The following is a 22,735-nucleotide window of genomic DNA, read 5'->3' on the forward strand; positions in this document are numbered from 1 at the left end:
TAATAAAAAAAGAAATACAATGAGAGAAGGGAGCTTCTTAATTTCCTTTTGTTTTTTTTTGTTTTAAAGAGGGAAGAAGGCATATACAGCATTAGCTCAGTATTTGATATAATAGAGAGCCATTACATTTTACCAATCTCAATAAAGTTTATTGTTGAGGATAAATAGAAGGGAAAATTACTTCCCTTTATTAACTTCAGGAATCTCTAGTGGGTAAGGAGTTGTGCTGCCAATTCAGAGACAGAGGTTTGAACCCATCAACTGCTCTGAGGGAGAAAGATGGGTAACTCTCCTCTCACGCCATCTAAAGCCTCTGGGCAGTTAGTTATAAGTTGGTTCTCACTCAATGGCAGTTTGACAGTTTTTAAAAATTATTAATATTAAATGATACTACTAAAGTAATTCTATCTAGTTACATCAGGACAAAACCCTCTTGGTGTGGTGTGTAAGATAGCTGCTAATCTAAAAACAGGCAGTACTAATGCTCCAGCTGGTACAGGGTAGAAGATGGGCAGTCTGCTCCCTAAAAGATCAGGCCTTGGAAGCCTGATGGAGGATTACCACCAGCAGGACTGACTTAGTATCAGTGGGTTTTGAAGGTTACGTCAGAAGTTGGAGCACACTGTTAGTAAGTGTTGCACTGCCAACCAAAGGGACCCTCTCTGAAGGAGAATGATGAGTGTGTTTCTATAAAGATTTACAGTCTGCAAGACAGTTATACTCTGTTCTATTATTACTATTATTAAGAGTCAGAGACAGTGGGTGGGAGTCATGCTCTCAGATACAATTACTATGTTCTGTTCCATTTGTATTTCACTGGAGGCATTTCTGGGAATGAAAGAAATGAGATAATTATGGCTTTTATGAGTCCAGGTTTTAAGTAAGTGCCTATATTTAAGGAGGTTTTACAACAAATATCCTAAGCATCCCCGATAGTATCTACCACAAGAAAGATTGTGCATTCAAAGAAGGAAGAGATTTGGTAGCTCTAGCCATATACTCACTCTTCTCTAAGTTTTACCATAATGGCCTATATCCCAGTATTTTCCTTGCCTTTGAAAAAATACTTATATTACAAACTTGCTGCTCATTTCCCATTCTCACCCATAAAATGTGGTCAACAATCATTAACAGCAAAACCCTCCTCTGATCTGTGATGCGCAGGGTTAAAACACCTATTAAAGCAAAGGTTGGGAGTGTGAATTCATTCACCTGTTCCAAGGCATAGAAAAAGAAAGGGCAGTACGTTCCCATAAGTATTGCTGCCTAGGGAGCTCTGGTGGGCTAGGGCAAGAAGCTGCACTGCAATCCCCAAAGGCATTCAATTAAGAGTCCACAGTGGGAGAAGGATGGGTGATCACCTCCATGTAATTAATTGCAGTAATTATGGGTAATGGTTCAGTTCAGACTTGAGGTACACAACCATAACAGTGGTAAGGAGTTGTGCTGCAAACCCAAACGTACAAAGTTTGAATTTACCAGCATCTCTGCAAGAGAAAATTGGCTATCTCCTTCCTTGTGATTTTCCACCTCTGAAAACCTCCTGGAGAGTCAACAATGCCCTGGTTCTGACTCAGTGGCACACAACAATGGGGAAAGACAATATGTAAGGGTTTGATTAAACACTATAATTAATCATATTAATCCATTTTAATTAATGTTATAAAACAGAATGCCTAAGAATGGCTCAATGAAATCACAGTATAACTTCTAAATTTTCAGTCAAATAAAATTTTTATAAAAAGGGAGAAAAGGATCGACATTTTAAAAACACCAACCCAAGAAACATCCCAGCCCAGGAAACCCAGTAACATGTTTTAAGGTGAATCAACAATGACACAATGATACCTCACAACAACTATTTACAGCTATTATTAATGGTTCACTTGAGATTGAGGCCTTGCCCAGAGATGCTGGGAGCTGGGCCACTTCCACTGGGATACAGGGGGAATGAGGTAAATTTGAGACAAGTTAGATTTATTCTAGGAAAAAGGAACTGCAGAATATGCATGCCCATTTCCCTATAGCAGGAAAAGCTGGCTTTTCCAAAATGGATCAGTAAAGCAGATGGCCAAGGCTTCTAGGAAGTTGGTATGGGACACAGTACTGATCATCTACATCCCTGCATATAACAAGTGAGGTTCTCATGGCAACTGACAAAAAGAAGGGCAGGGCTGGAAGGATTCTGATGGATTACTGAAGATCCATTAAATCAGAAAAGTGAAAAAGCTCTCTCATTATGAAGAAAGTGGACAGTCCAAAACAATCAGGTTGATCAGAAGTCAGAAAGTATTAATTCAGAAAGAGCATATATAAAAGTAGACATTTTCCTAAGTAAAAATCTGGAATTAACAAAATCAAGTTAGAATTTAAAACTACTTTATAATTGACTCCCATCCATAGGTTTGTGCTTCTAATCTAAAGGTGGTGTTTCTTAGGTGGTTTCAAATTCACCAGTGGCTCTTGAGAGAAAGATGGGCAATCTCCTCCTGTACAAATTACAGCCTTAGAAAACCCGCTGGAGGGTCAGCTATGAGTGGGTGCCAACTCAAAAGCAATGAGATAAGATAAATAATACATTTAAATCACAGCTACTTTTTAAAAGGAATTGTATTATGCTTAAATGAGGTCTGACACAAAAGGGAGAAAAATATTTTTAAGTCATACTATTAAAATGCAAAATAATGTATTACAGAAGGTAATCACTACAAAATACAACTGCACTCTGCAACAAAGCAATGGCAGGGTTAAGGTGGAGGTGTAACACTCCAATGTTGAAATTCCAAGTCAAATTTTAAAAACACACAAGTTAGCTTGGAACATAGTTCACTCCCTGAGAATACGATGATCATACAGAGATAATCAACAAGTAAAAATATATACCTAAAATACTGCCTCCACTATGTGTATACATACTCTGTCACCAACAAACAAGAAATCTCAACAATATAATAGAATGAGCAGCACTGTACTTGTCAGTGTTTGACTTAACAAAACAGAATTTGTAGTCACAGCAAGTTACCCGAGAAAGAGAGAAGGTGACTCCAATTTACAATTGTTGAGTGGTTATGGGTAAGGAAACTCTTATTCCACCATAAATAAAAATCTGCAAGTTATGAATCTAAATTCATGATTTTTATTTAAGAAAGGAAGTTAGAATTACTCATAATATTTTTAAACACTCTGTTTCTACAATGTCTAACCAACAATTGTGGATAACATTGAGTATAAAAAGGATAAACGAAAAGCAATCCATTTAACAAGCTGGTTTCTTTAACACACAGGGACCTATTTCCGTACATATTTATAAGGCTTGGTGGTTTATTATTAGCCTGTAATTGCAGTTGTTCTAACACCTAATAAGCCATGGTTGGAAAAACAAAGGCAGGTTAATTTGTGATTTCCTCTCCTCATTCAGAGGCAAATTAAGTGTCACACAGCTAATATAAAACATATTTCATTTTATGAGATTTTAATTTAATTCTGCACCATATCATTGATGCCTTAATATAGGGTGGTTTATCTTAAAAGAGGAGCAATTTATAAACTTCTTTCAATAGAATCTTTAATGATAGGAGATGATAACATAATTATCACAGCGGCTGCCCTACTTCTACATGGAGATCCGTCAGCATCTCCATCAACAGCAATTCTTGCTTTTAAGAGACTTATTTAATTTTTAAAGTTGGCACAAGATGAACAATTGTGTGTATAAAATAATGAGAATATTACCCCAAATTTTGTCCTCTTATAATTAAAAAAGTTTACTAAAAAATGTTTATTAAAAACTTTGTAAGCTAACTTAAGCTCAGCTCTATCCATGAAATGAAAGACAATTATGTAACAGGCATTTCGGTAACCAAGTTCTAGATGAAGTCATTGTGCTTCTCCAGATTACTACTTTAGTCCTCAGCAAAGATGTGCTTTTAAAAGTTAAAATAAGATGTGCTCTCAAGTCATAATCTCCTAGATCACCCTTGACTTTCAAAATTATAACAGATCTCAATTTAGCAAGACACCACCTCAAAAGTCATAACAGCAGCTGATAGACTCACACATGACTTAAAAAAGTGAAAATATAAGGACTCAGTAATTTTTACACAACTACCCAGGATGCTAACACTCAGCATTTGTTGAGGGCTCTGTGATTTCATGAGAAAACAAAAAAATACACTCCTCATCAGATTCCAGCTCACAGAATCCACGTATTACAGAGTAGAATGGCCCCATAAAAATCACACAAGTTTCTTGACTGTAACCTTTATGGGAGCACAGCCAGGTCTTTTCTTTCACAGTGCTGTGACACATGGATTTGAACTGCCAATATTTCAGGCAGGAGCTGACAGCAAACTATTTACAATACTCAGTGACCATACATAACCATCATTTCATGGAACTCTTCCTGTGGGTTGGGGAACTGTATAGGCAGACACCTTCATTTCCAACACACAGCAAGTAGACGCTGCCAGAGTTCACAGCACTGTGACAGGCAAAGCAAGAACAAGTATTGAAGGTCTCCAACAGCTTGCTTGCTGTCTCCCAGAATGGATCAATGTGAACATCCACTTAGCACCACTGACAAAGGCCCTGCTCAACCAAGTCGGACCTTGAGCTACACAAAGCAATAAGGTAAAAAGGTGCAGACGTGGGCATCTAAGAACAGCATGTGGGACAGCCCTCTGAATGGTATTCACTGAGACGGAACGAACACCAGTAGGAGTCTGTCTTGCAATGATGGAAGGCTATACGAGGCAATATAGAAAGAATGCCACCAGGTAAAGGCACTTAAGGGTGTGCAATGCCACAGTCTCCCCAAACCAGGGCACAAGCTCTCTACCCACATCTCTAAGGTAGGTCCACAGCATTGCAAGCCTCACCCAGTTGTCACTCTGTACCCACAGCAAAGGCATTCTGCTTACAACTTTCTAATTTGAGGCCCAGTATTTTCTATGAAGAGTCTCTGGGTGGTGCAAACTGTTAACAGACTTGACCATTCACCAAAAGGCTGGAAGATCAATTCTACTCAGAAGCATTTTTGAAGAAAGACTTGGCAGTATGTTTCCAAAACTTCAGTCATAGAAAACCCTATGGAGCACTAATCTACTCTGACACATAAGACTGATGTGAATCAAGCTGACGCAAAGGCAGTGGTGTTTAACCGGCTACCAGATGCACTTTAGAAAACGTCAGTATCTGTATTTTAGGCTACTAGGGAACAATTTAGTCAACTTCTGATCAAGTGGCTTCAGTATGGCTAAAATCACAGAACATACTGAAGACCACAGAAAATCGGGTTCAATAGTCACCCTCAAAGAACAAACATCAAGAATCCATCTCTACCAGGAGTCTACATATGAAACTTCTGGTACGGTGTTTGCTAATGCTTTCTTCTGCCAGGGAATTAAGTGGTGTGCCAACAACTGAATAATTTAGTTGCCAACCAAAAGGTTGATTGTTCAAACCCATCAGCTGCTCCACATGAAGTTGTTTGTTCCCATAAAGATGTACAGTCTCAGAAACACTATGGGCCGTTCTGTTCTTTACCACATGGTCTCAAGGAGTCTAAAACAACTCAGTGGCAGTGAGTTTGGTGTCTGGAGTAAATATTTGCTATTTCTCAGAAGAAATACTTTATTCAGTCTGGCCTATAACTTCAGTTTAAAAAATTCCCTATAATGTGATTTTTTTTTTAATCTGACTTAAATTATAGTTTCACACAGGCTTGGGTCTGGGAAGAATTAGCCTCCATGTTCCAAAGGGAACTTGAGCCTTTATGTGCTCTCTACTGTGGAGCAGAATCTCATTTGGGCCCATGTGGTCGCATCTGAACTACAAGACTCTGCACAATGGGGTGAGCTACATGTCATGTTTCAGACTTAATTTGGAATTTCCTCTCCTTTGTATACAGAATTTTAAACTGGCCTCTTAGTTTTTATTTGAGAGTATTTTTAGCAAGCTTTAGAACTCAGTAAATACTTACTTGCATTCTAGTGAAATGTTGGAAGTATAAGTCACAAGTTTCTGTGTTCTGTCTCTATAAATACCCACTTTTCCCTTAATGCTTATGGGAGACTGTAGCACAGATTTATGACTTACCTCCAGGCAAATGTGCTCTGAAATTACAATTCTGTAATGGGAGATGGATCCAAAAAACTCTTGGTAAAATATTGTATGTGTACTTAGGCATGTAGTTCAGATTGTTAATATCAATTAATTCTGTTCACAGAGGAGGACTTGTTTTAAAACAACTTCATTTTTCTTTGGCATATATGTAATTACACAGCTGTAACTAATAGCTACAGAGATGCAATCCACCATCTAAATAATCAGCATTATTCTTCAAAGTATTATTGGTGCCTTTCTAACTCCACTGTCTCAGCATGAAGGGTGATTACTGAATATAACTAAATGTACATACATATCAATATATACCAAGGCCTTTTGCAAGGGGCAGCCCCACCTGGGCAGGGGCTCTGGTTTTCTGTGAATATGACTGTTTTCCGGAAAGGACTGCAAAAGAGCAGCCTTTGAATTTGCACGTTTACTATTAGTTTTTCCCTGTAAAACTGAGCAGAATAAGCGACTCGATGTCACATAACAACAACTACAACCATGGGAAACTTTTTTTCTTTTCTAATAGTATTATCATCAGCATTCTTCCCTCTATCTTTGTGGAAGCCATGCGCTCCACTACATCTGCCATTTTGCTAGAGTGACATTTTCATCAATCAAGTGGCTGTGGCAAATGCACCACAGGAGCTATAAAAATGTACAATAAAGTTTTCACCACAATTCATTATGATTCTTAAGATGGGACTTCATGCACCAGACTCTTTAGCATGAAAAACTGAATCTAATTGTGACCCAACGCACAGCCTGGAATAGTAGCCTTTCATTGTAGTTGTCATTGTTAGATGCCATCAAGTCAACTCCAACCTTCCAACAACCCTGTTAACATCATACCTGTATCATGCCATGTTCTAAGTCATCTTCACCATCTCTGATGTACCTGAGCCCACTGCTATACACACTGTTGTCAACCTGCTTCATTGATAGTATTCCTCTCTTTCGCTGATCTTCTTCTACCTTTCCAAGAATAATGTCTTTTTTCTAAGGATGTGCCCCACCTATGAACATACTCAAAGTGTGTGAGACAAAGTTTCACCACCTTTGCATCTATTAGGTCTCTGCTTTTTAACTTGGCATTTACATCCCATGGAACATATACCAGCCAGACACCTTGTTTAAAAGGCATTCCTGGTAAAACAGCAAGGGTTTGATTCAATGGATCCATAAAGAGACAAACTTTCAAAAGTAAATCTTCTGGCTAAATCCCATCTGAAATAGTCCAAAACATCTTAAATGTTGTTTTAAAAAAACAAATTTAAACAAAACCTTGTGCACACTGAAAGTTGGCATTCTGTTCCATTTCAGAGACAGGTAAAATTTCAATACTTACACGTGCAACGGAGGGATAGGAGATGGATCATAATGGTAACGCCCCTCATGATGTCTCGCATCAATTGGTACAGGTGGATGGAATGTAGGAAAAATATGAGGTGGGTCTGAAAAAGAAAACAATTCCAACCTACATAAAATGCAAACTTTGAAACAACACTGGAATCAAGGAAATAACATTATCTTTTCCATTTAAAATCAATCCTGTATTAGCTCTCCTATTTACATAGAATCATAGTTTAAGAATTTTCGAAGTGTTTAAAGTTCATCACGAGGCTACATGTAGCCCTACTAAGTTAATACTTCAGTTATGACTGAGTAAATACCTCTGTCTGAGATTGTAGAGCTGAGAAAGTTACTAAAATGCAAACAGAAAGAGGAATAAAAGTTCTCTGAACCAAAAGAAAGGTTGAAAAGTTGACTAGAGCTTCATTTTTACCATTTCCATGCAGCTTTTAATTAAAGGGATGAACGCATCCTTTCCAAAGAAGCCCTGCTAGCACAGTGGATTACACAGTGGTACGAAACCAAAGGTCAGTGATTCAAATCCACCAGGCACTCCACAAGACAAAGATAAAACAGTCTGTTCTTATTAAAATTTATAGCATTGACATTCTGATGGAGGGTCTCAGTGAGTGGGAATAACTCAACTGCAATAGGAGGGTTTTTGGGGGGAGTTTGTTTTTTTAAAAGTTCTCGCTGGAAGAAACCATAATAAATTCAAGTATAGGCCCACATAGGCAAAACGCATGCCCCTCCTACTTGGTAGCTCCTCTGGATTCAGCTCAACTCAACTCACTGCCATCAAGTCAGAAATTACTCATAGCAGACCTCCACTGAATTTCTGAGGCTGTAAAAATCACAGGAGGAGACTACCTATCTTTTCTGCTAAGATCAGCTGGTGGATTTGAACCATCAGAGAGAAGTGTTGTCTTTGGGTTAGCAGCACAACTCCCTATAGACTATGCTATTAGAACTCCCCTTTTTGCCTAGCATTCCTAATCAAAGCAGAGCAACAATTTATAGGTTAGTTAGTGAAATGTATAGCCTGAAGAGATGAGCTGACCACTGAGAATGGAGGACTAGAGTCACTTTAGTGATTCCTGTTTCTGGTCAGTCCTGGGGCTGGGTGCAACCTGGGGTCTTGAGTACATAAACTATTCTATGTACTCCCAGTGACAGGAACACATGCACTGATTGATGATTCATCCCTTACACACAAAAGTACCAAAAAATATATATAAAAGAAAAACTTTTTCAAATAGTGGTTCACTATAAATGCAAAAGGATTTTAAGAAATGTTACATTTTAGAGTTTGACAACATTCTGTAAGTGGTATTAAAGTTCTTCCTAGTTTAATAAACAAAATGAAGGAGTCTGAAACCTGGAGCACCAAAACCCATGGCCAGGAGACTGAAGTGACAGTCAGCACACTGAACACACATCACCTCCCATGGGATTTTTTAGAAGACTGCACAAATCTGCCATAACAATACCGCCAACACACTGTCAGAAGCTGACATGTACCCAGAACAGTCCTCACAAGAGAAGAAGTGATAGCTGCTAATTAAAAAGGTCAGTCAGTGGTTCAAATCCTCCAGCTGTTGCCCTGGAGAAAGATGAAACCGTTTGCTCTCATAAAGATTTATAGCCTTGGAAATCCCATGACACATTTCTTCTCCAGTAGAGATGAAGTAAGTTGGAATTGACTTGATGGTAACGTGGTTTGCTTCAGAATGACTTTTGGCTTATTTCTTAAAGATTTTATCCATATCTGGAGGATTTGTGGTTCTCAGTTGTCACTGAGTTGGCCCTTTACGCGTGGTGACCAGGAAACAATGTAATGAAAGTCTAGTATCATTCTTGCTGGGGATCAGACCATGTGATTCTCATGAACCAATTTTTGAAAGGTCAATTTCCAGGTCTTTCTTCCTGGTCCATCTTAGTCGAACTAAGCTGTAAACTCTGTTCAGTATCACAGCACAAGCCCCCCTTACAAATTCCTGGCTTAAAATATGTTACTTGATTCTGCTCTGAGAAATTGTAGAAACAAAATTCCTACAACTGTATGTCAATTAAGCATTCATAAAGTTTGACCCACTTCCTAAAGTTCTCTGCCACTCAATATTTTCTATATAGTCATTTTGAGGGATGCTGACATCTTTCCTTCTTGGCTCTGGACTATGTTTGGTATGATGAAGCTCTCTGCATCAAGTAGGGCTTAAGTGTATCTGGGTGCAATTATGAATTATGAATTATGACCAAGTACAAATGCAGATTTTGTAGAATAAAGGGCTCAAAATGTGAGAACGTATTCTACATTCATAACATGCCTTATATACAGGAGAAGCAAGTCATTATCTTTCATTGGCATCTTCATAATGAAGTTGCAGTGGTTTACGTGCACAGAAGTAGGATCGAAAGTTAATCACAAGAATATACAACCACAAAGTATAAAGGCTTTTCCCCAAGGAAGAGACTAATCCTTCCTATTCAGATGTTTATTGAAAGGTGGGTGGTTTGAAGCTCTCAGTTCAAACTATTTGGTTATGGAGGAAGAATGTGTAGCAATCTGCATCCATAAAGACTTCAGCCTTGAGAACTCTATGGGGTAATTTTAGTCTGTCCTATAGTCTCACTGTAAGATGGGAATGACTTGACAACAATGGGTTTAGTTTACCTGTTTTGTTTTGCTTTCTTCTCTGGCCATTGTTGTTGTTGTTGTTGTGAAGTGCCATAGAATCATAGCAACCCTATGAAGGAGAGTCCTCAATGCTTGGGTGCCTTTCATCCTCTCTCCAGGTTCATAGGGTTTCCAGAGGCAAGCTATTATGGAAGTGGATGCCACTCCTCCTTCCAAGCTTGTTTTATTCGGGGAGCTCTACCCCACTCTGTCCGCATTGGGTAGCCAACCATTAATGCATTTGACCTATCAGTGTCACAGTTCTCTAGCCATTACTTCAAAAAATTATTCCAACAGGACTTTGATAGGTCTGCATCCTCTCTTTCTCTCCCTCTTATTTTTTTCAGAATGAAAGCAAAAAATGATCAAGTCTTGTAAAGATATTTAAGAGGACTGACTATATACAATATAGTCAATATAGGATATTTCGTAGTAATTTCTTAACAATGTTGAATTTATAGATTTTTTTGGGAACTTACACAAACTTAAAATATAGTAAGCATTTTGAAGCATTTTTTACACAAAATGTTTATTTTTGCCCCATGTGATTTGCCCAAAAAAACATCCAGATTGAGTTTCAGTATTATACGGTTTCTATTTGCTTCCCTCTTGGTTTAGTTTAAAGCACCTTCTTCTGGACTTACCAGGTCTGTGCAAACAACTATACCTGCTGTTGGCTATTAGGGGAATCACATTTTTAAAGTCACTATTAGGGAAAATTGCAATTTTTTCTCTTGCAATTCAGTGCACAATTGAGCATATCTTTTTTTAATGTTTATTTTATATTGGTTTGCTTACAAAGTTCATATGCATTGTTTCACACTTTTCTTCATTCACATTATGTTTCATATAATCATTCTCATTCATTATGCTCTATAAAATTAGCCACCATAGTGGGTTCTTCCCATTTCTTTTACTCCTCCCTCTACCCACCAAATTATATAACCCTGTGATTTCACCCCTACTTGTCCTTACTCCTTTGCCCCCACCCCTTCCCTTTTGATTCTCATACATGTTTTACTAGTTATCCTTATATTTTTACAATAATGGCATTATGCAGTATTTTAAGAATATGAAGGAAGAATAAGAAACAGTATGGGCATATCCTTTAACAGATGCAGAATCATATGACATCAATCCTAACATATTTCTCAAAAAAAAAAAAGGGAAAAGTTCTCCTGATTCTTCCCCTTGCCTCTCATCTTGGCTTGCCATTTATCTCAGGAGGATCAGCAGCATATTCCATCACAGGCCCAGGAAGCTGTCCAAAAGGACCACAAGACAAGAACAGCCCATGTCGTCAGCAGCCACCATAATTATCCACCTCCTGCTTTATTATTTGCACATGAGCAGCACAGCTGCGGAGCATCATAACTCAAGGATACGTGTAATAACTTAGCGCACCGCAGCCATCTCCTGCTCTGGTCCTTGACAAAATACCACTTGATGACTTTTCCAAAGTCAGGCTAAAACTGCTGAAGCAGAAGGAAGTGCCACTAAACCTAGCTACCTCCTATTTATCATACAATTTCCTGACTGATGGTTCCACAAACCAGCTGCTAAATGCTGTGTACTCTACTGTCAGCAAACTAACGAGCTAAATGGAAGACAGGGAGAATAATGTGCAGAACTGGTGGAATCAATTTTACTGAGGGAATTAAAACTCTACCAGGTGGGGTGAGTTGTGGAGCGGTGGTAAGCAGTCAACTGTACCTGCTTATGGCTGCAAAGATGATTTATTACCGCCTTGTAGGAGGTTTGACTATTGTGCCAAATTCCTCTTACACAAAACAGAGACTTAAAGAGGGATTAATATCTAAGGCCGGAACGAAACAGTCCTTAAACCCCATAAATATGCAACTGGATGACAAAAGTTTAAGTTGAAATGCACAGTAAAAATATTTGTAGGCCGGAACGAAACAGTCCTTAAACCCCATAAATATGTAACTGGATGACAAAAGTTTAAGTTGAAATGCACAGTAAAAATATTTGTGCTGCATATACTGTTGTTGTTGAGTCAATCACGACTCATAGTGACCCTATAGACAAAAGGTCTGAAGCCTTTCTATAACTATCATTTATCAAAGTTCCTAGAGTTTCCAGAGGCATATTGTTTAGGAAGTGGATGCCACTCCTGCTTCCAAATAACTTTTCCAAAGCAGAGTTAAATACCATTTTGCAAACAATATGCTCACTTATTTACCCACTCACTGCCATAGAGTCGGTTCTGGCTTGTGGCTGACACTCCAGTGGGATTCTATGGTTATAAACTGCAAGTGAGGAGATTGCCCATCTGCCTCCTGAGGAGGCGCTGGTAGATGTGAACAGCCATAGCCGTGTGGCCTTTGCGTTAGTAGCACAACTCCATAGTTGTCAATATTCAATTTCCCAGTTGCTGTCATCATGCTGGACATCACAGGTCTCGTTAGGGAAGCTAGGATTGATTTTTAGATCTCTTCACAACAGTCTGGGATGACCATAAAATCTGTGGCCACAGAATAATCGCGAAAGACACAGGGATTTCTGTTCAGCTACATCACTGTCCCAGAAATAAGTTTGAGTATCCCTGGGCTGTAAGATCTCTCAGATGCCAACCTGAGAAATGGACTTTTAAGGTCTGAAATTTACATACAAAAATTGTGGTTGAAAAAGGAGATCAAAGTAATCTCCATAAGTGCCTGGAGAAAGAATTCACCAAATGATGATAGAGTGATTGGTCTAGAGGTGTATAGGAAATAGCACAGAGGGAAAGAAAGACTAAAATACTTAACTCAGAAGTTCTTAGGGGTCATTTAAATACTGAGGTCCTCAACACACTTTGGGAATTATTTTAGAAGCAAAATAAAAGTGTTTTATGTTCACTAGAAGGTCTAGTCTCTTCAGCCTTATCCAATCACCTGATCAGTAGAAATATCCCAAATCCAACAATCACTATGTTAACACCAAAAACAATCATTGTCCAGAAAGGGAAAAGTCACTAGGGGACACAGCCATTTGGACTGAGACCAAGACGCAGACAGACTCAGCCTCTTGCTAGCCTAGCCTACAGACAACATGATTACAGGAATGAGCTGTTCTGGCTCCTCAGCTGACATTCCACAGGTGTCCAGAGGATCAAGTCTAGAGCAAAACAATTCCGTAAGAGGAATCCAAGGGGTGTCCCAGCACAGAGACCAGCTGTGAGCTTGCTGGGCATCCCCTACGGAGTCCCAGAGGGAATCACACACCACAGCAGCAACTTCCTATTCAGTTTTATTAGCATGATGTGTGTGGCAGCAAAAAATTCTCTAGTCACTGATGTAGATCATTTATATGATCCTCCATAAGTTAGAGGGTGATCTCCTATTATTCTCTCACTTGATACCATAGCAGGAGACTGAACTACGAACATAAAAGCACAGTCATCAAATTCATTTCAACTCATAGTAACCCTTTATAGGAGAGACTGAAGCTGCCCACAGAATTCCAATGGCTGTGGTCATTCTACAAGAAGCTTACTACATCTTTCTCCTGGGGAGTGGCTGCTCTGTTGAAACAACAGACCTTTCAGTTATCAGCTGAGCAATTTAACCACTGTCACACAAGAATTTCATGTTTTATGGGAAGGGTCAGTAAACTTCTAACTGGAGGGAGTTTTTTGTAAATAAAGTCTTTTAGATGATGCCACTCATTGCCATCAAGTCAGAACTGATTCATAGCTTACCCTCCAGTGGGTTTTCAGAGGGTAAACCGTATGCATGGAAGGAAACTGGTCATCTTTCTCCCCTGGAGGAGCAGAGGATTATAAGTCTGCCTTTGGGTTGGCTGTGTGCCGTATGTATACACATACACAAATACACACACATATGTATACAAAAAGAGAGAGATGTAAAATATTTAAGACAATTTTATGAACTCTTGTTTGACTTATAACTATCTTTTTAATAAATGTGTTTGTCCCAATAATTATTCTGAAGAGTAACTCAATCTGTAATTTTAACGCAACCTATAATAAAGAAGTAAATTTTAAGATAGTAGATTCCAGAAAATTCACCACATATCCAATAAATGAAGCAGTCTCCTAACATTGTACCTTTAAGTTCCCTTACATGTAAACAAAGCTAACTAACACCACAAACTACTCTTTCTAAAATCCAAGGAACTGTCACTTTCCTACAACTACATCAATATTCCTTACTATTCTTTAAAAGGAAGTCTGGTGACATCGTGCATTGTGTGTTGCACTGCTAACCAAAAGGTCAGTGGTTCCAATACACCAGCTTCTCCTCAAAAGATGGATTTTCTCTTCCCCTAAAGATTTACAATCTTAGAAACTTGATGGAGTCAATATGAGTCAGAACTGACTTGACAGCAGTGAATGAGTTTCATGTATAAATTCTCGATTTCTCAATTTGATGCTTTCTACAATCACTCAACTCTAAGTATGTCTTTTCCACAAGAAAATGACAAATGGCCCTCCATTTGGCAAATGCATTAACAAAGGGAATCCCTGCCTTGACTACTTCAAACGTGGCCTGAAATAAGCAAATAATTGATTGTTTCTCTCTCTGGTCACTTCCAATTCTATCAGCAAGATCTTGGGCATTTCTAGTTAAAAATCATACCCATAAGATCCCCAAAGGTGGATACAGAACTACATCTCCCTACCGACCAACGAATCAAATCCTTCCATCCAGTCTCTGAAAAGTGTGATGGTTTGTGTGTGTGTGTGTGTGTGTGTGTGTGTGTGTGCACGCACACAGTTAACAGCTTTCCTACTAACTTAAAACAGAAAAAAACAACCAGAGGAAAATGTAACAAAGAGAATTAAGGAAAGATTTACAGCCATTATATCCAAACTACAGAGCTCCCTAAGGGAAATCACATGAAAATATATGAGGAGTCACTATATTTAAAACTGAAAATCCATTTATTTGAAAGATGTTTAAGGCAATATTTTCAGTGAAAATAAGTATGCTAGGCAACAGAAAGATGAAAATTGGTTACTGATGATAAATTCTTATGTCAATGACGTTTCTCCTCCACACAGTACAAGTCAAAACACCAAATTCATAGTTCCAAAAGCATACATTGGGATTTTTAATGCTTCTAAGTGAAAGTAGATGATGAAATGGCTTAATGAAAAGCATTTAGTAGTTCAGATCTAACTAATGAAGCCCCAGAATCTATTACCAGAGGAATTATCCAGTTTAATCACCAGTTGCTATCGAGTCTAGTTCAGTTCATGGTAATCCTGTATGTAGCAGTGCAGAAATGTGCCTCACAGGATTTTCAGTGTCTGATTTTCCAAAACTAAATTGTCATGCCTTCTTTCAGCGGTGCCTCTGTAAGGGCTCAAAGTTCCATCCTTTTGTTCAACAGTCAAGCACATTAACCACATGCATCATCAGGAACTCCTGAAAAGTAAAACTTAATGAACAAAGGTAAAGTCTGGAAATTATAAATCCAAAATAAGTCAGGTCACCACAGTGTTGTCTGATTTATTTTCTTCTTTTCTCTCAGTATAGCAAAATTAACAGGAGCATGTGTACAACTAAAGTGTTAGAGCTAAGTATGACAGCATTTGGCATTTTACAGAACCCAGGCACACTTCATTCTGTAATCCTCCTGAAGATCCTAAAACTGAGCACGTGCAGGTCATTTCATCCCCCACCCCCTAATCTTGTGTCTCTTTACTTCCTGTCTTCCAGCCCGAGAACTAAGAAGGAGACAATCTCATTATCCACCCAGAGATGGGAAATGATCTTCCCAAACCTGATTGTGTTCTTTCCACTGCAACACTGCATGCTAGACATGGACCTACAAAACCCAGCCTCAGCAAGAAGCACCATACCAGACACTGCTTCTCAACTCTGCAAGACAACTTGAACATTCTGGAAAAGTGCAAATCCAGACCCAATGAGAGATCACTTTCCACAAGTCAAGAATGATCAAAATCCACTTAGGAGCAATATTGTGAAGTCACCATGTTTCTGAAGAATGCTTTGCTTGGCAACTTTGGAACAATTAAGAAACATCTGAGACATCTTTTATGTTGCTCAAAGTCAGATAAGAAGCTGGAGGAGAGGAGGTGACCGACCTGTGCTTTTAATCTCCACCTTCGACCTCATTTGTTACTCCTGTCAATTCAACAACTGAAGATCGTTAAGTCTTGGCTTGACAGAAAAATTTCCAAGATTTGACCTTGTAATAGTAATTAACAATAATAATTGTGTTTAAGAAGTTTAGCATAATGATGCTCTCGCCTTCCATGTAAGATACTAAGTTTGATTTCTTGTCACAGCACCTCATGCTCTGCTATTGTCCCTGGTCAGTGGGGCCTTGTATTGTTGCTATGATGCTGAATAAGTTTCAATGCACCTTCCAGGCACAAAGAAAGGTCTGGTGATATATTTTCAGATATCAACCAGTGAAAATCTAATGGAATAAAAAGATCTTATCTGCAATTGATCATGAGGATGGCACAGGACTGGCCAGCATTGGGGGCTAATTCAGTAGCAGCTCACAACAAATGAGTAGAAGTACAATTCATTGAATAGTTTTGTACATGTCAGGTACTGTATTACTAAAGCTTTGGAGTAATTTCTTTCTTCTCATGACCTGAGAAACAAGTACCCTTATTGAGATATATCCTTTGTTATGAATGAGTAACTTACTCAGTACCTTGTCCTATTCAGAACCACAATTAGCTTGACTCAAAGCCAGGGCTTGTAGACACTTCTTCCTATGCAAATACCAGAGCTCAGACCCTTTATCATCTCTTAGCTAAACTATACTCAGACTGGTATTCCCAAAACTCAAAATTGAACCATGGATCTACTTTACCCTAAAATGTCATGAGTCAGTATTTCCTTCTTAGTCTATTCCAAACATTTGACTCCATGACCTTCCAGATCCCCACAGCCTTCTTCAATGCAGGACACTTCCCATCTGAGGACATGTCCTGCCCCAAAGACTTAGTGAAGCTAGGACAAAGTGCTACGAAGTGGGTGGCTTAAAAGCAAAGCAATTTATCCTCTCACAGTTCTGGAGGCTCACAGTCCAAGTCCCAGCTGCCATATCAGCAAAGTCATGTTCTCCCTGAGGCCTCCCTGAAGGTAAATTCCATTCTCTCAGCTTCTCGTATCCCCAGGGTTCCCTGGCCTGTGAGCTGTAGCCTGTCTCTAGCTCTCTGTCTGCCTACGGCCACATCTCTTGCACTAGTGAGTGAATAATGTGGGGGCAGCACTGCCTGAACTCTTCTACCTTCACAAGGGGGAGAATCACTATCATCTTTATCATCAACAGCCCACAGATGATTCTTTTTTTTAAAAAATTATTTTATTAATTTTAATGAACATTTACAGAAATTTTGGATTTCCATTCATTCACTGTTGCATTTTTCTCCCTGTCCAGCCCCTCCCCCCCCCAGTTTGCTCCTCTTTTTGAAAAGTAAAAGAAAAATTCTTTCATGGGTATACAATCCCCTGACCCACATCGCCCCAAATACACTCCACTATGCAACCTTAATTCTGGATTCCTGTGATAATCATAATGCCCTATCATATATCACTTTTAAATTGTTCTCTCCCTCACCTGCTTCAATGAAGTATACATAATTTATCCAGTTTTTCTCAGTCTTACCCCAACCCTGATGTCAGTCCCATTCTACAACAGTGTCACCATGCAGTATTTGTCCTTTTGTGACTGAGCTATTTCACTCAAGATAATGTCCTCCAGTGTCATAATACTGCATGAGTTCCTTGATTTTCAATGCAGCGTAGTAACCCATTGTGTGAATATACCACAGCTTATCTATCCATTCATTTGTTGTTGGGCACTTAGATTGTTTCCAACTCCTTGCTATTGTGAACAAAGCCGCATTAAACATGGGTGTGCATATATCTGCTTGGATGTCAGTTATGGTCTCTTTAGGGTATACTCCCAGTAGTGGAATTGCTGGGTCAAGTGGTATCTCTATTTGCAACTTTTTGAGAAAGTGTCATACCATTTTCCACAGTGGTTGCACCATTTTACGTTTCTACCAACAGTGAATAAGGGTTCCAGTTTCTCCGCAACCTCGCCAGCATTTGTTGCTTGCTGTTCTGTTAAATTTTGCTATTCTGACTGGGGCGAAATGATATCTCATACTTGTTTTGATTTGCATCTCTCTTAAAGCTAGGGATTTTGAACATTTCTTCATATGCTTGTTGGTCATCTGAATGTCTTCTTTGGTGAAGTGTCTGTTCCATATCCACAGCTGGTTCTTGTGAGGTCAGACATGCCCACCCTCCACCAGGCTCCAATTCTTTCTACCAATGCTAACACCAATAGTTCTTCCCATGACATACTCTCCTTCTCTTCTGGATTTAATAATTCCTTCCCAAGGCTGCACAGATCTCACAGATCATAATCATGATTATGACATTTATTAGGGAAACAGAAGGTTATAATTCAATAATGACTCAAAATACAATTCTTTGACAGGATGGCCTCTTATGTGGCTCCTAGCCTCTGGCCCCTGAGTGTGGCATCTGCCCTGCTCAGGGAACTGCTCTAAACTCTACTAGCTCTGCCCAGCGGCACACACCTCAGCCACTTGGCCTCTTATCTGAAAGCACTCAACTCTAGCTCCAGGGACCAGCAAACCTAGCTCTCTGACAAATGCCCAATGACACCCAATTCACCAGCAAAATTGCCTGAAAGCATTCAGCTTTCTCCCTATGTGGTCTGGAAATCCTCTGCTCTGTTACAGTATCTCCAGGTTCTGCTGCCTCTGATACCATTCTCTGCCACTGTTCTTCTTACCTTTCCAGTGCTAACTTTCTGTCTACTGGACTGAGGGAATGCTCAGTGCATGGAACCCAGGTCCAAAGGATGCACTGTATTCCTGGCTCTTCTTTTTGGATGGTACAAATAACCTCCCTATCCACCTCTGGGATGGCAAACCAAACCAGTATTTACACTAGCTATCCACTATCTTATTTGCATGGGCCCTATTGGTTAGCGGTAAGGAGTTATGTTGCTAATATAAATGCATGCAGTTTAAATTCACCAGCCACTCTGAGGGAGAAAGATGGGCAATCTCCTCCTGTACTATCTCTTGTCCCTGAAAACCTACAGGATGGTTAGCTATGAGTTGGTTCCAACTCAACAGTACACAACAAGAATAAGAACAAGAGTGACATTCACATTTTTAGCAAGCTGTCATAAACACCTCAAGCTTTATATATTGCTATGTAGTCATCCATCTAATATGAGGTTGCCTATTGAGAAAGATGAGCATTCTCTTCCCATGTGATCTACTGCCTCTGAAAACTAGCTGGCGGGTCAGCTATGAGTCAGTTCGGCGGGTCAGCTATGAGTCAGTTCCCACTCTATAGCACACAACAATAACAACAACAACATCTGTCCAGTGGAAAAGTCTAACGTTTGTCAATTCTTCATTTTACTTGAATCCTCAATCAATACTAAAGGCAGCAGCAATAAAAAAATCAACCAACAGATGTACGGCATGGGGAAAATCTGCTGTCACAGAATGTGCCAAACTGCTAATGAGCAATGCTATCAGTTTAAAGGCTAAGGTGTTCCTGATTCAAGCCACCATATTTTCAACTGCCTCTTATGCATTCAAAAGTTAAACAATGAAGAAGGATGATCAAAAAATCAGTAACTTTGAATTATGGTGTTGAAAAAGAGTATTGCATATACTATGGAATGATGAACAAATCTGTTTTAAAAGAAGTACAACCAGGTGCTCCTTAGAGGTAAGGATCGTGAAACATACTTTGAGCACATTATCAGGAGGGGAAAGTCCCTTGAAAAAGACAATATGCTAGGACAGGTAGAGGGTCAGTGAAAAGTGTGAATGTCCCTCAACTAGGTGACTGACATGGTGACTCAAGTATGGCAGAGATCCTGAAGATGGCACGGGACAGGGCAAGTTTCAGAACTGGTGTTCATATGGTTGATATGAGCCATAGGTGATTTGATGGTCCATAACAATAGTCAACCCAGTTTTCTGGTGGGAACTACAAAGAAAATGGCTAGAAGAGCCATACTGAGTAATACACAGCACCATAGTCTATGTCTCTTCTCTTCTTTTTTACAAGCAAAACTGCTATAAGATTAGGACCCATCTAGGATTAGATTGAACTTAACCTACATCCTCACCATGTTCTGTCTCTCTCACTAGACTTCAAGGCCACGGAGGATCCTGTGTTTCCCACTGCAGCACCTGGCCTCACACAAGGCTGATGGCTCAGTAATACTAGGCTTAGGCATAGCCGTGAGTAATAAAAGTACATAATTGATGAGTACAGATTTCATTGTTAGAGTGTCAGGACATGGCTAACAAGTCCCTGCCCTACTAACCGACTAATCAGAATTGTCTAGTTTTCTGGTGAGGTTATCAGGGTCATGAAGGCAAAGGAGTCTCAGTGATAAGTTTGTCTACCACCCAGGAGAAATGAGGAATTAGTGCTACCATTTATGACTTCCATACAGAGAGTTAAATTCCCAGGCAATCTACCTTCATGGACAGCCTCAGCACCCATATTTGTGGAGATCTGTACATTAACAACACCATAAAAATTAGGGAAAAAAATTAAGGACAAGGGTCTTATTTTACTTAAATCTATAATAAAAATCCACAGAAGAAGCAGTCACAGACTCAAACAACATAAAGCACTGGACAAATTTGCTGCCCAGGACTTCTTTAAAATGCTAAAGAGTAAAGATGTCACTTGAAAGATTAAGTTGCACTTGACACAAGCTGTAGCATTTTCAAATAATTCATATGCGAAAGTTGGAAAATAAAGTAGGCTAAAAAATCAATGTCTTTGAACTGTTGTTTGCCAAAAAATATTATACATACCATAAGATGCCAAAAGAACAAGCAAATCTGTCTTGGTTTCCAAGTGCAGCCAGAGTGTTATTCATAAGCATTGAAAGTGAAACTTTCTCTCATGTATATTGGGTATATTGTCAGGAGGTGTCAGCACAGCAGAGATTGTAAAGCTATCACAGACACAGTAGAGTCTCATTCAGCTGTTACTATCAGCTAAAGCTGACTCACAAACCTTTAACAACAATTATGTGAAGCTGAAGAGACTTCAGCACAACTTCCTGGACTAATACAGACAAGGAGGAAAAATCTGAGAATCTACTTCCAAAAGCCAGCCAATGAAAATCAGATGGATGAAAACCGTCCAATCTTGAGGTAGTCAGAGAGATGGCACAGGACTAAACAGTATTTCATTCCACTATGCATGAAGCTGTCATTAATCAGTGACCACCTCAAGGGTACCTAACAACCACCACAACCCAGTAGAAGAAAATCAATGAATGTTTATTATAGGAAAAGTAGAGGAAGCTAGAAAGGTAAGAAAGGAAACCAAGGCCAGGCTATGTCATCTGTGGGCTGAGTGAATCCTCATACCTGTACACCGTAAGATTTCTTACCTAATTGGGCAAAGCTAGAAAAGATGTGGGCTCCTGACTTTTCTTTGTAAATGTTCCCTGTGCATGTTCACCTTCCTTGTGCATGTTCCCACCTGTTCCTCCTGCCAAGAACACATGTGGGCCAATCTCCAGAAGATGTCTCCATACCTAAGCCAAACCTTAGTGTTCCTTCATCCCCTAGTCCCCCAAAGATGCCTCCTCAGCTAGATGATGTCTGAAAAGGTGTGTCACCTCCTCCCAGACAAGACCAGACAAAGCTGAGCACTCAGTAACAACATCCCCACATTGGGGAGTCTCTGAAACTCTGAAAGGTCCTTTCCCACCAAGTAAACATTTGATGCTCCACTGAATTTGGGAGACTTGAGCAGGCTGTTCACACCCATGGGGGAAAAAGGTCTGACACAAAAGGTTGGAGGTCAAAAGTTTAAAAGCTCATGACAGAAATGACAGGGGCTCTTTACCCCCTCCTCCATTTATTTTTTTGGGTGGTGTTTTTTTGTTTTGTTTTGTTTTGTTTTTCAATAACATCAAAGGTCCTGGCTAGCTCTTAATGATATGATCGTCATGCCTTTGGAATCCACTGACATTCCAGAATGTTTATTGCACACTGGGAGCATGAAAAAGCTCCACTTTCTTGTCTCTTAAACTCTGAATATTTGCTGTCTAAGAAGAATCTTTGTTTCCAGGAACACATAAAAGTTTTAAGCCAAGAGTTTGTTTGAAGTGGTTCTGTTGCCATGATTATAAAATAATAAAATACATAAAGCGGTACACTAGCAAGGATGAGCGAGGACATCAGGGGGAAGCGTGAAATTACCCCTTTGTTTGGAAACAGCCCCTTCACATTTCTTGCCTCATGAAAATGCAGGCACCAAAATTTCCCTCCACTTTCTTTGTAGTATTTCTTTTTTTGTGTGTGTGGTTTTGTTATTTTTTTATTAAATTTTATTAGTTTTAATGAACATTTACAGAGATTTGGGGTTTTCATTCATTCATTGTTTCACTGTTTTCTCCACCCTCATCCCCAGTTTGTTCTTCTTTCCACCCCCCATGTCTGTTTTAATTGTCCAGTTGCCACAGTGCTTGTCAAAGCCAGTTCTAATTAATCTCCTTTGTCAGTGTGTCCCTTGCCATTCCCTATCACTCCTCCCT

General features: G+C 39.4%; 1 protein-coding gene and 1 pseudogene across 1 annotated transcript in view; both read right to left on the minus strand.

The window, feature by feature from the left end:
* The window catches only part of LOC102871605, a 17,478-nt pseudogene extending 10,428 nt beyond the window's left edge, over nt 1–7,050 (minus strand).
* Nucleotides 1–22,735, minus strand: part of GLI3 (GLI family zinc finger 3) — a 435,743-nt gene that overhangs the window by 199,403 nt on the left and 213,605 nt on the right. The window contains exon 3 of the mRNA XM_006902022.1: nt 7,460–7,565. Within this exon, the coding sequence (XP_006902084.1) occupies nt 7,460–7,565 (106 nt within the window). The remainder of the gene's footprint in view (nt 1–7,459; nt 7,566–22,735) is intronic.

Source organism: Elephantulus edwardii, unplaced genomic scaffold (genome assembly GCF_000299155.1).
Source record: "Elephantulus edwardii isolate Elephantulus edwardi_28Jun2011 unplaced genomic scaffold, EleEdw1.0 scaffold00358, whole genome shotgun sequence".
Lineage (NCBI taxonomy): Eukaryota > Metazoa > Chordata > Mammalia > Macroscelidea > Macroscelididae > Elephantulus > Elephantulus edwardii.